Consider the following 15,349-nt stretch of genomic DNA (forward strand, 5'->3'; position numbering starts at 1 on the left):
TTTTTTTTTGAAATAAATGTTTAAAATATTAACTGACTCATTCATTCATTCATTCATTCATGGCTGTGCTGGGTCTTTATCGCTGCACATGGGCTTTCTCGAGTGGCCGCGAGCAGGGGCTACTCTTCACTGCAGGGTGCAGGCTTCTCATTGCCCTGGCTTCTCCTGTTATGGAGCACTAGCTCGAAGAGTGTGGGCTTCAGTAGTTGCAGAACACTGGCTTAGTTGGTCCATGGCATGTGGAATCTTCCCAGACCAGGGATCGAACCTGTGTCCCTGTGTTGGCAGAGGAATTCTTAACCACGAGACCACCAGGGAAGCTTTAGCTCTCCTATCTCTGATTCTACATAATAATCAGAAAATAAAGGTTTGGAAGTATCTTTGAGTGTTTACACTGAAATTTACAATTAAATAAAAACATTCTAATGTGTGTACAAGAATCATCTGTTTTATTTATTTTACAGAGTAATGGTTTAAATTGAGTACACTTGGGCACAGTAAATATTTTGACATGAAAAGCATCAGAATGGGCATCAGAAAAATAGCATCTCATCTTACACACAGTAACTAGAAAATATCTTTGTCTGATTATTTAAGGGTTACAAATCCTGAGAATGTTAGACATTGAACAAACTAGGTACTACCTTATAATTCAATCTTGCTTGGAAATCATCATTTAACAAAATGCTCTGAGGTACAAATCACCTATGTATTAAACATGAATTTTTTACATTTTACAAAGACTTTAAACAAATATATCAAATGATTATACTTCAGTGGCTCTAAAACAGCTATCAGTCAGGTTCCAGGACACACTGTTCCACGATTTCCCGTAAGCTGGGGTTCTCCATGGCAGCCGCCACTCGCTCTTTGTCATTTATCTGCTTGTTGACTACAAAACACACACACACAAGTTAGCATAACTCTGTCAATATACAGCAACAGACAATATTTTTATTAGTTTGTTAAAATAGAATTCAACTCCTTGAAAACTTAATGCAGATGTTGGCTAAATATTTGTAAGTTTTGAAAGGAAGACTTAAAGAGAAAAAATTTCCTGTAATTTCAGTTTTGCTTTTCCTGAATTCCATCTCTGCTGTTTTTAAGTAATTGCCACCTTGTTTCTCTCTGTAGGCCAGAGAGTCTTTATATGAAAAAGCTTCTCAAAAAAAAAAGGGGGGGGGGTGTTCTTTACTCCCATTTTAATACATTTACCCAGGAAGACTCCATGCTTGCACTGCAGGAGGCGCTGTAGTTCGACCCCTGGTCGGGGAACTAAGATCCCACATGCCGCAGAATATGGCCCCCCCCCAAAAAAAAAACATTCAATATAATACATTAATCCAAACTCACAAGGACAACCCCTACCCCGACATTCCCTAACGCTTTATTCTCTGGAACTTTGAATTCAGCTTCAAACATACAGCTCGCTCTCCTGCCACCAAAGAAAAGAGGCAAGCTCTCCTCAGAGTCTGTACGTCAAGGTTGCCAGAGCTGCACATTCTTTACAGATGTGTGGCACATTCTTTACAGATGTGACTAAACCAGTCAATATCCACAGGGCTTAATTCTAGTTCACCCAGCATTCCACTGAAAAAATTACTTTCTTCTTAAGGAAAAGCTAGTAGCTGATTTTGTACTCTTGCAAATGACCCAGTAGATGCTTGGCTGGTGGAAGAACCTAATATCCAAGATAAAGTACTATATAAAGCTGTTTTCTAATAATGGTTCAAAATTCACTTACTCTCTTCCTCTGTTGAGTGGGTTCCTTCAGAAATGTAGATTTCCAACTAGGAAAAAAATACATTGAAAGCAAAACATTTAGATGAGTGAGGTGGAATATACAATGAACTCCAGAGCCTAGAGATGAAAGTCCAATCCTGTTTCCAACATCAAAGACTTGGGACACATCTTCACACTCTTTGCTAAAATGAAGGCTTAAGTTACAAGGATTTTTTCTTTTTTTTTGGTCACATGAGGAAAGTCTACAGGGGGTATTCTCATTATTTTTTTATAAACACAAACCTACGATTTTACACAGATGAGATCTCATATATGTTTTGCTCCAAAATCTCTCCCTGGTACTCTGCCTTTTCCTCCCAAATCGGTATCTAAACTTACTCCCTGCCCCACCCCAAAAGAAAGTCACTTTAATCTTGTGTACTTTCTTCCATATTTTTCTCTATACCCATGTAATTTTTCACAACACACATACCCACCAAGGCTGGAAATTTATTTTTATTGCATATTTTATAAAAATGGGTTCACGATATATAGTTTTCAGTATCATCACTTTCTCATTTACTATTATCTTGATAAATTTATTTTCAAGTACACCACTGGTTAAGCTATCCCTCTGGGTCCCGCTGCACTCACTTGCTCAAATGATCTAACCTCCAAGAACCAGAGTTTTTAAGACAAACCCACAAAATTATTGCAAATATTGTGGTAACTAAATCATGCTATATGATAAAGATTTGTCTACTCTTCAGGGAACATTGGAGCACCTGATCTAATTCTCATATACTTATTCACTACTGAGACAAATGTTTTTCGTGATGGGGAAAAATCATAACCTATTATGGCTATAAGAGACCTTAGAGACCATCTTGATCAGTTTTCTTTAAAATACAAAACACCATATAAATCCCATCAATGTCATTAACAGTAAGTCTTATTGTGAACAACAAAGGAGGTGATACAAAATCAATCTATATTCATTTGTTGGTGTTGCTGTTTAGTCACTAAGTTATGTTTGACTTTTACGACGCCATAGACTGTAGAGTCATAGCCCACCAGGCCCCTCTGTCCAAGGGACTTCCCAGGCAAGAAGGCTGGAGTGGGTTGCCATTTCCTTCTCCAGGAGTTCTTCCTGACCCAAGGATCAAACCCACATCTCCTGCATTGGCAGGCACATTCTTTACCACTGACATACCTGGGAGACCCCATATACTCATTTACTTTGGTAATTTAGGGAAATTTGTGAAATGCCAGGCTGGATAAAGCATAAGCTGGAATCAAGATTGCTGGGAGAAATATCAATAACCTCAGATAAGCAGATGACACCAGCCTAATGGCAGAAAGTGAAGAGGAACTAAAGAGCCTCTTGATGAAGGTGAAACAGGAGAGCAAAAAACCTGCCTGAAAATTCAACATTCAAAAAACTAAGATCATGGCATCCAGTCCCATCACTCCATGGCACACTGCAGATGAGACCACAGATAGCCCCTCCCCACCAGGCTCCAGTGCGCCCCAGGCCCGAGTCTGTCTTCATCTGGCATTCAAGGCCCTCCCACCTCTGGCCTGCATACACTGTGCTACATCCCGGCTGATTTTCATCACCCTTACCCCAACCTGCAATTCACTCTGCAAGAATGCCTTTCTGACAAGTTTCTTCCCCTCTGCTCATCACCCAGCTCCACCACTTCCCTGCTGGAACCTCTCCTGTGACGACCCCCACCCTCCCACCCCCATCAACATACACAGCTAGTTGTTGCAGACCCAACAACTAGACCCAAGGGCCTGCATGGTATGTGGACATGCCTCTGGCAGAGAACCAACTGCACTACAATTGCCTCTTATATTTCCCCTCGCCAGTATCCGTGGCCCCACAGGGAGGACGGGGGCTTCGTCTCTCTTTTCCATTGCTCTACCCAAGAGTGGCTGCCATGTAGTAGGTGCTCAGGAATGGCCGATGGGATGCAGGTATGAATGAACCAATGCAGTCACATGCACATCTCTTGCACAACCTGTTTTTAGGGAATCAACATAGATAGAGACTTAGAACATGGCTTTGAATGCCAGTTTTGCCATTTACCAGCAGTCTAACACTGGGCAAATAAGTGTTAGTGAAGCTCTATCAGCCTCAGACTTCTCACTTGTGAATTAGGATTAACTGAAAACCTACCTCAAGAGGGTTACTAACAGGATCAAACAAGACACATAAAGTGGCCTGTTGCTGTTGTTGTTCAGTCACTAAGTCGTGTCTTACTCTTTGTGACCCCACAGACTGCGGCACACCAGGCTTCCCTGTCTTTCACTATCTCCTAGAGTTTGCTCGCTCATGTCCTTTGAGTTGGTGATGCCATCCAACAATCTCATCCTCTGTCGCCCGCTTCTCCTCTTGCCCCCAGCCTTTCCCAGCATCAGGGTCTTTTCCAAAGTCAGCTCTTTGCATCACGTGGTCAAAGAATTGGAGCTCAGCTTCATCATTTGTCCTTCCAGTGAACATTCAGGGTTGATTCCCTTTAGGACTGACTGGCTTGATCTCCTTGCTGTTCAAGGGACTCTCAAGAGTCTTCTCCAGCACCACAGTTTGAAAGCATCAATTCTTCAGGCCTCAGCCTTATTTATGGTCCAACTCTCACATCTGTACATGACTATTGGAAAAACCATAATTTTGACTATACAGAGCTTTGTCAGCAAAGTGATGTCCTGCTTTTCAATATGCTGTCTAGGTTTGTCATAGCTTTTCTTCCAAGGTGCAAGTGTCTTTTCATTTCATGGCTGCAGTCATCGTCCGCAGTGACTTTGGAGCCCAAGAAAATGAAATCTGTCACTGTTTCCACTTTTTCTCCACTTATTTGCCATGAAGTGATGGGACCAGATGCCATGATCTTAGTTTTTTGAATGTTGAGTTTTAAGCCAGTTTTTTCACTCTCCCCTTTCACCTTCATCAAAAGACTCTTTCCTTTCTCTTCACTTTCTGCCATTAGGGTGGTATCATCTGCATATCTGAGGTTATTGATATTTCTCCCAGCAATCTTGATTCTGGCTTGTGCTTCATCCAACCTAGTATTTCACATGATGTACTCTGCATATAAGTTAAATAAGCAGGGTGACAATATACAGACTTGATGTACTCCTTTCCCAATTTGGAACCAGTCCTTTATTCCATGTCTGGTTCTAACTATTGCTTCTTGTCCTGAATACAGGTTTCTCAGGAGGCAGGTAAGGTGGTCTGGCATTTCCTTCTCTTTAAGAATTTTCCACAGCTTGTTGTGATCCACACAAAGGCTTTAGCACAGTCAATGAAACACAAGTAGATGTTTTTTGGAATTCCTTTGCTTTTTCAATGATCCGGCGGGTGTTGGCAATTTGACCTCTGGTTCTGTGGTCTGTGCCACATGACAACTAGCATTTGCCATGAGTTCTTCCCACACATCACCTTATTAGATCCTCAAGGCCACCCAGCTATGAATGCCCAGTGCCTCCATCTAGCCAGGGAAGAACCTGGGTCTCAATTCAGACATTCTGAGCCCCAAGCTGTGCTTTGGGGGCCCCATCTGAGCTAGTTACCCACTGGAATCTACTGGAGACTGTGTTAAAAAAGACCAAACCAATTAAATCAACTCACTGGGAGTGAGGCTCCAGAATTGGTTTTCTAAAGCAAGTTCTGCAAGGAAGGCAAAATCAGGGTGCTCAGTGTTTGGGGAACCAACACTAGAGAAGGCCTCTCTTAGACAGAATTGGGTTTGAACTCCACTTCTGCCCCAGGCTAGCTGTGTGACCTTGGCAATTGACTCACCACTTGGCCCCTCATCCACAAAACAGAAATATTAACATGGTACTGGGTTCTCAGGAGACCCTAAGAGCCCTTGAGGAACCTCCCCTTTCTATACAATGGCCATGACCATGGAACCTTTCTCATAGGGTCTGTCGTGTGGATTAAAGGAGTAGATAAACACAAGCAGAGCACTCAGAGATGAGCCTGCATGTTTACTACAGCCCTTAATAAATGCTGGCTGCACCATTACTGTTACACCACTGCCGTTACCACAACAATCAGCCTGCATATAGCACTGTCCTGTTTACAAAATGCTTTCACCTCCAGGGTCTCAGAGAGCTTAGGGTAGGCTAAAGCTGGTGCCTACTGGCTCATGAGAGACTGCTGCTAAATTGCAGGAATCTGTGAGCCAGGTGTTAAACTGAGCCACGTAAGAATATTGTTTTAATACTAAAAATTAAATTATGGAAATATGTTTAATTAAATTATATTTAAAACACTTACAACTTATTGCTTCTAATTTCTACTATATTTTTTTATCTTTTATGTTCTTGAAGTTATTTAATGCCTTTTCTCTCTGAATAGAGATCATGGCATGTTACTACATCATGGTATGTTACTGCACCCCTCTTCCCAGTTCTAGTCAGTGTCAGCAATATTGGTACCTTGAAATTGGCCACAGCAGGTATATTTACACCACAGAAACTGGCAGACAATACAAATCAGGACTTGAATTCTTGATTCTAGACTTAGGAAGTGCTAAAGATCACTTAATAACAGAGATTAAACTTATGTGTGCTGTGTCTCTAGCTATTATTTTGTGCTACCAGAGAAAACTGAGGAAATATTTTTTAGTATTCAGAAATTATTATCCAATTCAGAAAAGAAGCCACTCACATCACTGAAGTTGTGAAGTTCCAATGCACAAGCAGTATTCATTGCTTCACTTTCACTTTACTTACTAACATAAACAAAAATACCAACCAACAATCCTGTTGGAAACTACACTCATCTGTCTACTGCATCCATAGGTTGGCTACAGATACAACTAACTAAGTGTTCTGTGAGAATCAATTTATTTTGTGAAGTTAACAAAATAAAGTGTTATATATTTTATACTTGTAAATTATATTATAAACCTTTATATCAGTAGAATTTATAGTAATCTAGTGTGTGCGTACATGTATTTGTTTACTGGAGTCCAGCTATTACCAGAAAACCACTGCACAGAATCTGAATAGACTAAATTACTGTTTTACTAATTCCTAAATTTTACTCATTCCTAAATTACTAAATTCCTCACCAGTTTCCCAGGTGAGGAAACCGAGGATCAGAGAAGTTAAGTAACTGCTTCAAGGCCACACGACTACCAAGTGGTGCTGCTAGGTTTTCACTCAGGGATTTTAGCGCCAAGATAGCTGCTGTCTGCACCACCCTTCACCACTTCCAGAATCAGATTCTTTCACTCCTAGTGAGATCAGCTCAGAGGGAGGGCTGATGGTGGAGATGTGAATGGAACCTAAAAGGTACTATTTGAACACATGATACTTCAGTGGAGATCAGGCCTGGGCAGGGACCCAGAGAGGAGGACGATGGGCACCCGGCAGTAGCAGGGGTCTCTGAGCAACTAACAGTGATGACAGAGGTAATAAGGACCAAAGAGGAGGAGGGCACTGCATTTTTCTCTTAGTGTCCTCATCTGTAAAACAGGGATCATGGTATTTACTCCAAGTCAGACCAACTTCACACCCAGTGTCCTGCCCTCCCTGGGAATCTGCTCAGCCTACTGGCTGGAACACACCACCTTATTCATTCCCCTCTTGGGTGTCTCTGTGCCCACCTCCTTTTATGAATCCCTTTGGAGGAAAGAGAGGAATAGGGAGAAACATGGCTTCATAGGGAGGCTAGTTAAAATTCACAGCCATCACTTGTAATGAGTCTTGGAGTTTGCAGGACCCTTTCAGAAATACTGACTTCTCCCTGGCCCCTCACTCCTCTCCCAGGTGAGGAAGTGAGGGGCAATATTGTCTCCACTTTCAAGGCCAGGAAAGGTCAGTCCATGACCTGCCCAATATCCCCTAGCAGCGCTGAGACTCAAATGCAGGCTCTACCCACAATCCCCTTCTCTTTCTGCTTCCCATGTGGCCTCTTGCTGTATCTTATAAGAAGCAGTTGGTTGGTTTAATGCTCCCCATTTACCATCAAATTTCAACTCTTTCAATAATGGCTCTCCATAGTTGATTTTTTGCCACATTTTGTTTCCTTCCTCAATCATTTCGGAGCTCAGTGTCCTCACTTCACTTCTCCTCAGATCACTCTAGGGTGGCCTCATAGTAGTTGATGAAGCAGCCAACATGCATTCCTAAGGGTCCAGGCTCCCAGGCTGATACCTGGGGCTTCATGAGATGAAGAGTTCATGGGGGCACACGCTGAGGCTGGGACACAAACCACGCTTTGGGTATGCGGACCAGGAAACAAGGTCCACCCTCAGAATACACACAATGGTTAAGGAAATCAGGAGAGACTTACATAGAAGCCTCAATAGCAAAATAAATCATTACAGAGCAAACGTGTGCTGCTTGAGTTGAATATGGAGTGAAAAAAGCAGGAGAGAAGATTGTAAAGGTTGTACAGTTCTCACGCACATACACACACACACTGTTCATAAAAAGCTGGAGAAGATACACCAAAAAGTTAATAGTGATTATTTTGGAGTAGGGAGTCTGTAGGTAACTTCTTTGTATGTTTCTGTATTTTCTATGACTTATTACTTTTTATAAGATCATAAACAACCATCAGTTTCATTTAAAAGAGGCTTACTGAAGATCTTTGGTTCACCTCTTTCCCACATTCTTATCATTACCTCCAACTGGCTCACTCTCTCCTATTTACTCTCTCTCCTCTGCCAGGAGAATTTGCTTTCTAAATCAGAAATAGAATAATGTTTCTCTACCAATTAAAGGTCTTCCACAAATTACTGTTAATTTTTTTAAGTGTGATAACAGCATTATGGGTTGGTAAGAGACTGAATTTAATCTTGAGAGATGCTTATTGAAGTATTTAGAGTAAAGGGTCAATATAGCTAGAATTTTCTTTCAAATGATACCATAATTTTTTAAATTACATATATTTTACTATTTATTTTTAAATTTTTATTAAAGATATTTTAGACACACATATATGTATATATAATGCTTTTGCTCTGTGCTTAGTCTTTCAGTCATCTCTGACTCTTTATGACCCCATGGACTGTAGTCCGCCAGGCTCCTCTGTCCATGGGGATTCTCCAGGCAAGAATACTGGAGTGGGTTGCCATTTCCTTCTCCAGGGGATCTTCCCAACCCAGGGATCAAACCTGGGTCTCCCACATTGCAGGTGGCTTCTGTACCCACTGAGCCACCAGGAAAGCCCAATGATGCTTTTATATAAATACAAATATAAAAATATATTTTTCTGTTTTAAAGAAAGAGATAAAGCAAATGTGGCCAAATGTTGAATGGAGGAGGAAGGCATAATGGTGCCAGTTGTATTCTTAGTTTCTTCAAATGCTTTGAAATGTTTTCATAATAATAATAAAAAAAAATTGACAGGAAAGTCTTCCACGGCTGTGACTGCCTATACCAACTTCTTGGTCTGCCCTAAACCTTTTCAATCTCACCCTAACCTATCTTGACAGTCAAAACCGTCAAGTCTTGGACTTCCCTGGTGGTCCAGTGGTTGCACATCTGCCTGCCAATGCGGGGGACAGAGATTCAATTCCTGGTCTGGCAAGACCCCAAAGGCTGCAGAGTAACTATGCACCACAACTAATGAGCCCACAAGTTGCAACTACTGAAGTCCACGTGCCGAGAGCCTGTGCTCCACAACAAGAGAAGCCACTGCAATGAGAAGCAGCTCATGCACCACAACTAGAGAGTAGACCCTGCTCGCTGCAGCTAGAGAAAGCCCATGCATAGCAACAAAGACCCAGCACAGTCAAAAACAAATAAATACAAAAAATTGTTTAAAAAACTGCCAAGTCTCACCTCTGTTTTATGCTCCAAGGTTTTAGTATGGAAATCATTTTACTCTTATAAGATCTACTTTCAAATGCATGCACATTTTATAGCAATTAATAGAGCACAGATTGATTTTTTAAGTATGAGGAATAATCTATTAGAAAGAAAAAACAATGTAAACAGAAGAAAACTTAACTGTGCAAAGGACAAACTTATGGCACAGCATAGACCTTTGGATTAACTACATGTAAAAGGCATGATGCAAGCGAGTACAAAATTTGCCCTGTTAGAATCTGGTGAAACAAAAGCTGGTGACACTCAGCTTTGTTAGTGTCTCCTCACTGGCTAAGTTCAAGTACTGTGTGTTAATCACTCAGTCATGTCCCCGACTCTGCGACCCCATAGACTGTAGCCCACCATGCTCCTCTGTCCATGGAATCCTCCAGGCAAGAATACTGGAGTGGGTTGCCATTCTCTTCTCCAGAAGTTCAAGTACTAGCCCTGTCATTTAATACCTGTGTGGTCTTGGACAAGTAATTTAACCTCTTTTAATCTCAAGTGCTTTATGTATAAAAAGTAAAAACACCTTTTACCTCAGTGGGTAGCCACGAGAATCAAATGAGAGGAGAGATGTGTAAGCGTGCTGTCCTCTAGAAAGTATCATGCACATTAAAAGCATTATTAGTGGGAATTCCCCAGTGATCCAGTGGTTAGGACTTGCCGCTTTCACTATAGGGGCCCAGGTTCAACCTCTGGTCAGGGAACTAAGATCCCGCAAGCCATACAACATGGCCAAAATCAATAAATAAAAATAAAAGCACATTGGTGAAATTCTAATAAATAAGTTCTACTAAGCTAGTACCACTAGCTTCCCAGGTGGCACTAGTGGTAAAGAACCCTCCTGCCAATGTAGGAGACTTAAGAGACATGGGTTTGGGCCCTGAGTTGGGAGGAGTCCCTGGAGAAGGAAACAGCACCCACTCCAGTATTCTTGCTGGAGAATCCAAAGGACAGAGGAGCGTGGTGGGCTATAGTCCATAGGATTGCAAAGAGTCGGACGTGACCAAAGTAACTTCGCACGCACACACGCATAGTATCATTCTTATGAAAGCTTGATGAACAGAACCAACACATCATGAACATAAAGACAGCTCAAAGGATGATCAGGGCATAGAGGAATTTAGATTGTTGGGGTATGTTGCTCAGGAATTCACTCCTCCTAACACTGTTTATGTAAATCAAAAAGTCCCTTCACAGCTCTGGGTTCCTGGTTCATATACAATTTCATTCAGTTCTCATGGTGTGTTCTCATTGCTTAAAATACACATCAGATCTGAGAACCACCATCCATTTCTGAATTCTGAGGTTGGCTATGGGGAGGAATGGGGGAGACACACCCATACTCAGAGGGGAAACTCCCAAATCCAAAATACACAGAAAACCACACAGAAACGCCCTCTGCAAGGCCTTTATTGGTATGGGGTCACATACCAAGGTGAGGTTCCTGGGTGGTGTTGAGCCACATTTTCTGGTATCCATCCTCCAGATGGTACCTTGGGTGCTACCAAGGATGAGGGCAGTCAGCCCAGTGTCACGTCCAGGGCAACATCATTCACCTGCACCCCTCTACCTACTCAGGCCAGCAGGCCTGTCCACGGTGGGTTTATAACACACGTCAAGGTGGTGTTCATTCTGCGTAGGCAGAGAGCTTACCCCTTGGAAGTGAGTGTCTCTTGGTGAGAATTGTGGTTAGTTTTTATTCCAGATGGCCTCGCCACCAGTCTCACTGCGGCCATCTGCCCGTAGAGGGTGGGTTCTTGTAAGGCAGGTGCCATATCTTATTGATGTTTGTCACCCTGCCCTTAAAGAATAATACAAACAGTCCCTCAATATATGTCATGTCATGGAATTGAAAACTGCCCACAACCTCTTCTGCCTTTTCCAGGTGCTATCCATGTGTGCATCTGTCTTATTAAAGCATTCATTCCTTCATTCACTCATTCATCCAACACTGAGTAACTCACGTGTCAGGCACTGCACTAGAGACAAGAGCAGAAAGTCATTACAGGAATAAATGCTCCCAGCAGAAGTCTGTACAAGGGGAAAGAGAAGCAAGGAAGCAGGCTAGCTCTTGGTTACGCTCTGGGAGGTGGCAAGGCATGGGAAAGGCTTCGCAGAGGAAACGGCATTACTGTTGGACCTGGAGGACGAGCAGGAAGTCCACAGGCAGAGAAAAGGAAGACTAGTAGCTTCCTGGATGTGCACAGCATGAACAGCGCAGGGGAGCGGAGACAGGGCATTTATCTGTCATCTTGGTGCCTGGGGCTCGTGTTTTGGAGTGGGGAAAGGGGAATGAGGCCAGAACCGGGGCTCATTTGATAGGTTCATTTGTCCTATGGGTGACAAGGATGCATCACAGATATGCAGGCAATAACATGCCATGATCTCTTTTCACCAAGACTGTTTACTGTACATCAATCTTTCCATTTATCTGCTCTCTGCCACAAGACTGGGAGTATATCATAAGCAGGAATAGAGTCTCATCCTCCCTGGCACTAACACAATGGCTGACATGGGAGGAGAGGTCATTCCTATTCCAAAGGCCAGCCAGAGAGCTGACCCTCCTCCATCACCTGTTCCTTCCAGCTGGAAGGTGACCATGGAGAATAGCTCATGAGTAAGGGCGTGGAGATAACATGGTGACTGAATTCACGGGGCGGCCAAGCTAGCCTGACTCAACTGGCAAGAAGTAACAGAATACAAGAGGAGGGGGAGGCCAAGAACCCTCATGGAGAAGGAAAATCAGCAAGAGAAATGTGTTCATATAAAATGAATCGTATATGGTGAGAAACAACATGGAATCAGGAAGTCCCCTCTAAGCCACCAGCTGGAACTCCTGCACGAGTCCCCCCAGCGGCAGGAAGTTCCAGCCAAGGGGAACACGTACTCACATTCTGGCTCCGGGAAGTCTAGTCAATCATGAGGTAATCCCACTGAGTTCCAGCTACTCATCACTTCTGAAGTTGCCCAGCTGGGCCTGGGCCAAGGGACCCATGGGAGGGGAGTCAGAAGGCTCAGAGTCCACACAATGCTAAGGATACGAGGCAGGGTCGGGGTTACCAGCATCTTCACCCTAGCATCCAGGAAAAACCCAGACTGTCTCCAGGTTGTGGAAAATGTCCAGATTGAGCCCAGGAGCCAGACAAGAATCCCCCACCAGCAACCCCACCTAACAACCACGCTCAGCTCTCTGCTGGGCAACTTTGAACTGCACTAGCAGGCTTTGTCGGAGAAGGCAGTGGCACCCCACTCCAGTACTCTTGCCTGGAAAACCCCATGGACGGAGGAGCCTGGTAGGCTGCAGTCCATGGGGTCACACAGAGTCGGACACGACTGAAGAGACTTAGCAGCAGCAGCAGCAGCAGCAGCAGCAGGCTCTGTTTTCCTACTCTAGCAGGGCCCAAAACAAGAGCCGTGTTTTCTTTTCCTCTGTTACGGGAAGGGAAATAACAGTACCAGCTACTATTACAGAGCATCTATCTAGTATCCAGCACTTAATCCTGCTTCTGTCTCATTTCTACAACTCTGACAGCTAAGTATTATCATTTGTGTTCAAGAACCCAATCTGGACCTCCTGGAGCCAGAAAAGACACAGAAAATAAGTCAACTATCCACAGCATTATCAGGAAGAAGTCACAGGTGAATCCAGGTAGCCCATTTCCTGCTTGGTGTATTATCATCCTGAGGTCCAAAGGCCAGCCCAGGCCACAGACTCCTTGATGACCCTGATTTGTACTTTGTGACACCCGAGCGAGACTCTGCAAGATAGCTTCTGTTGGAGGAATTCAAGATACTGCGACAATTAGACTAAGGAGGGGAGGCTCACAGCAGGTCACCCCACAGGGCAGAGAAGGAACTGGGCTGGAATCCATGTGTGGGATGTGAGCCCATGCCCTGGTGCAGCCAGTGAGACCCTAGGCACGCCAAACCCTCTCTGCGCCGGACCCCAAGCCAGTGCTTGGGCGTCTTCCTGGACTCTGCCTTCCCTTCCCCCTCATCTCCCACATCTAACTAGGTACCTAATCAATCTTCAGAGCAACCGTAAAAGATCTTGAATCCATCCCTCCTCAAATTAATTTGGCACTTGCCACATCTCACCCAGATTACTGTCCCCATTCTATCTGTGCTCCCATTCAGAGGGATCTTTCTGAAATACACATCTGCTCTCTTCACCTCCCTGCTCACCTGGTCCCGTATCTCTAAGAGTAAAGTTCAAATTCCTTGGCTTAGCTCCCATACCCTGAGTCTGCCTCCTGCTCTCCCCCAGGTTCTCCATTCAGCACATTCAACCTTTGCCTGAACTACCCTGAATGCTATTTCAGGACCATGTATCTGCTGACCTCTCTTCCTTAGAAGGCCCTTCCCCTCTGATGATGCCTGATATCCTTCAAAATTCAACTCAAACACCACCTCTTCCAAGAAGTCCTCTTAGACACCACAGTCTGATTTAGATGCTTTCTTATTTAGATGCCCAGCTCCCATGTACTTCCCCCTATCACAGCACTTAGAGTTATTGATCTCTCTTTTCTGATTCCTACAGAAGTTCCTGGAAAAGAGGAGCTAAGCTCAGAGAAGTCCTGAGTTGCTTTTGTACCTGTAGCAACACCCAGGCACTCAGCATAGTGGTTGAGACACCACAGGAATTTCTGCACAGCAAAATGAGTGGGTCTCCTCCCTGGTAAGTGGGTCCCCCTGATCACAGTTTGGAGGATCTTTATGCTTCACCTGTCTGTAAAGGCTCAACAGTCTATGAACCTGAGCTCAGCTACTATGGGAACCAATCCTTTGACTCTGACCACACTCTTGCTTTGTGAAGTTCTATGTGGTCACCATGGACTTTCTCAACCCTGAACGCCAGTGACCACCAATGATCAGTGGCCTCTGGAAGCAGTTTCACGGCTACAGGAAGGGGTGGGGTAGGGGAATGCAGCCAGTGGTCACTGGGCTCTAAGATTTCCAACCTCTGGTCAAGGGATGCTGGTCGCTGTGCTGGGTTCAGAACGCCAGGCAACCTCAGCAGTACTCATCTGAAGGCATCTAGCTCTGTGGCTCGGGAATGAGCTCTTGGTTACTGAAAAGTTCAGTCTTGTGAAATGGGTTTTGTTTCACATTTCCTGTCCTTGGCTCACTTATTTAAAAATTACACCCCAAGTGCCCCCTGAAAGAGATAAGGTACCTGTAGTCTGATTCAGAAGCTTCTTGCCATCAGCCCCTACATGAATGAAACCTGATCTGTGGAATGAAACTCAGGACAGGGACACTCCTGGGCCATCATTTCTTTTCCAGGAGCTCAGAGTCTTCAACTGTAAGATGAGGGAGGAAGGTCAAGTGAGTGCTGACCCCTGCTGGCAATGACATTTGGAGAGACTGGGTCCATTCTTCCTGAACTGACTCTTTTCCCTTCCCCCCGTCACTGACCTTGAGATCAAAGTGAGCGATTTTCTTGGCATGAAGGTAGTTCACCCCTTCCAGGATCTGCTTAATGAAGCTGGTGGCCTCCTCCTCACTCAGGGATTCCTTCTGGGCCAGGAAGTCGAAGAGCTCTCCTCCGGACACTCTGCAAGACACTGGTAGGGAGGGCCCGGGCCCAGTCAGTTCCATGTGCCAGAAGCCCAAGCCCCTGCCCCCGCCCCTGCCCCCAGGCACTCTGCAGGGCAGAAGCCCCTCATCCACCTCTCGGGCTCAGTCCAGCCAGCACAGAGACTGACTTTGCTACTACTTCTATTTGCTGTGTTCCCTTTGGATCACAAGAGGTGGAACCCTCAGGTGACAGCAAAAAGGCCTC

At 44.2% G+C, this 15,349-nt stretch overlaps 1 protein-coding gene across 3 annotated transcripts in view; it reads right to left on the bottom strand.

The window, feature by feature from the left end:
- Positions 1 to 432: 432 nt before the first annotated feature.
- Positions 433 to 15,349, bottom strand: part of LOC122705540 (death-associated protein kinase 2-like) — a 104,927-nt gene continuing 90,010 nt past the window's right edge. For 2 of the 3 annotated variants that reach the window (XM_043920975.1, XM_043920976.1), the window contains exons 4-6: positions 14,983 to 15,121; positions 1,745 to 1,790; positions 433 to 892 (exon numbers count right to left, since the gene is read on the bottom strand). In XM_043920975.1, coding sequence (XP_043776910.1) covers positions 795 to 892; positions 1,745 to 1,790; positions 14,983 to 15,121 — 283 coding nt within the window. In that variant the 3' untranslated portion in view covers positions 433 to 794. Of the gene's footprint in view, positions 893 to 1,744; positions 1,791 to 14,740; positions 14,868 to 14,982; positions 15,122 to 15,349 lie in introns of all 3 variants that reach the window. The other variant, XR_006344128.1, reaches the window with a different exon arrangement.

The sequence above is a fragment of the Cervus elaphus genome, chromosome 12, assembly GCF_910594005.1.
Source record: "Cervus elaphus chromosome 12, mCerEla1.1, whole genome shotgun sequence".
In the NCBI taxonomy this organism is placed as follows: Eukaryota; Metazoa; Chordata; class Mammalia; order Artiodactyla; family Cervidae; genus Cervus; species Cervus elaphus.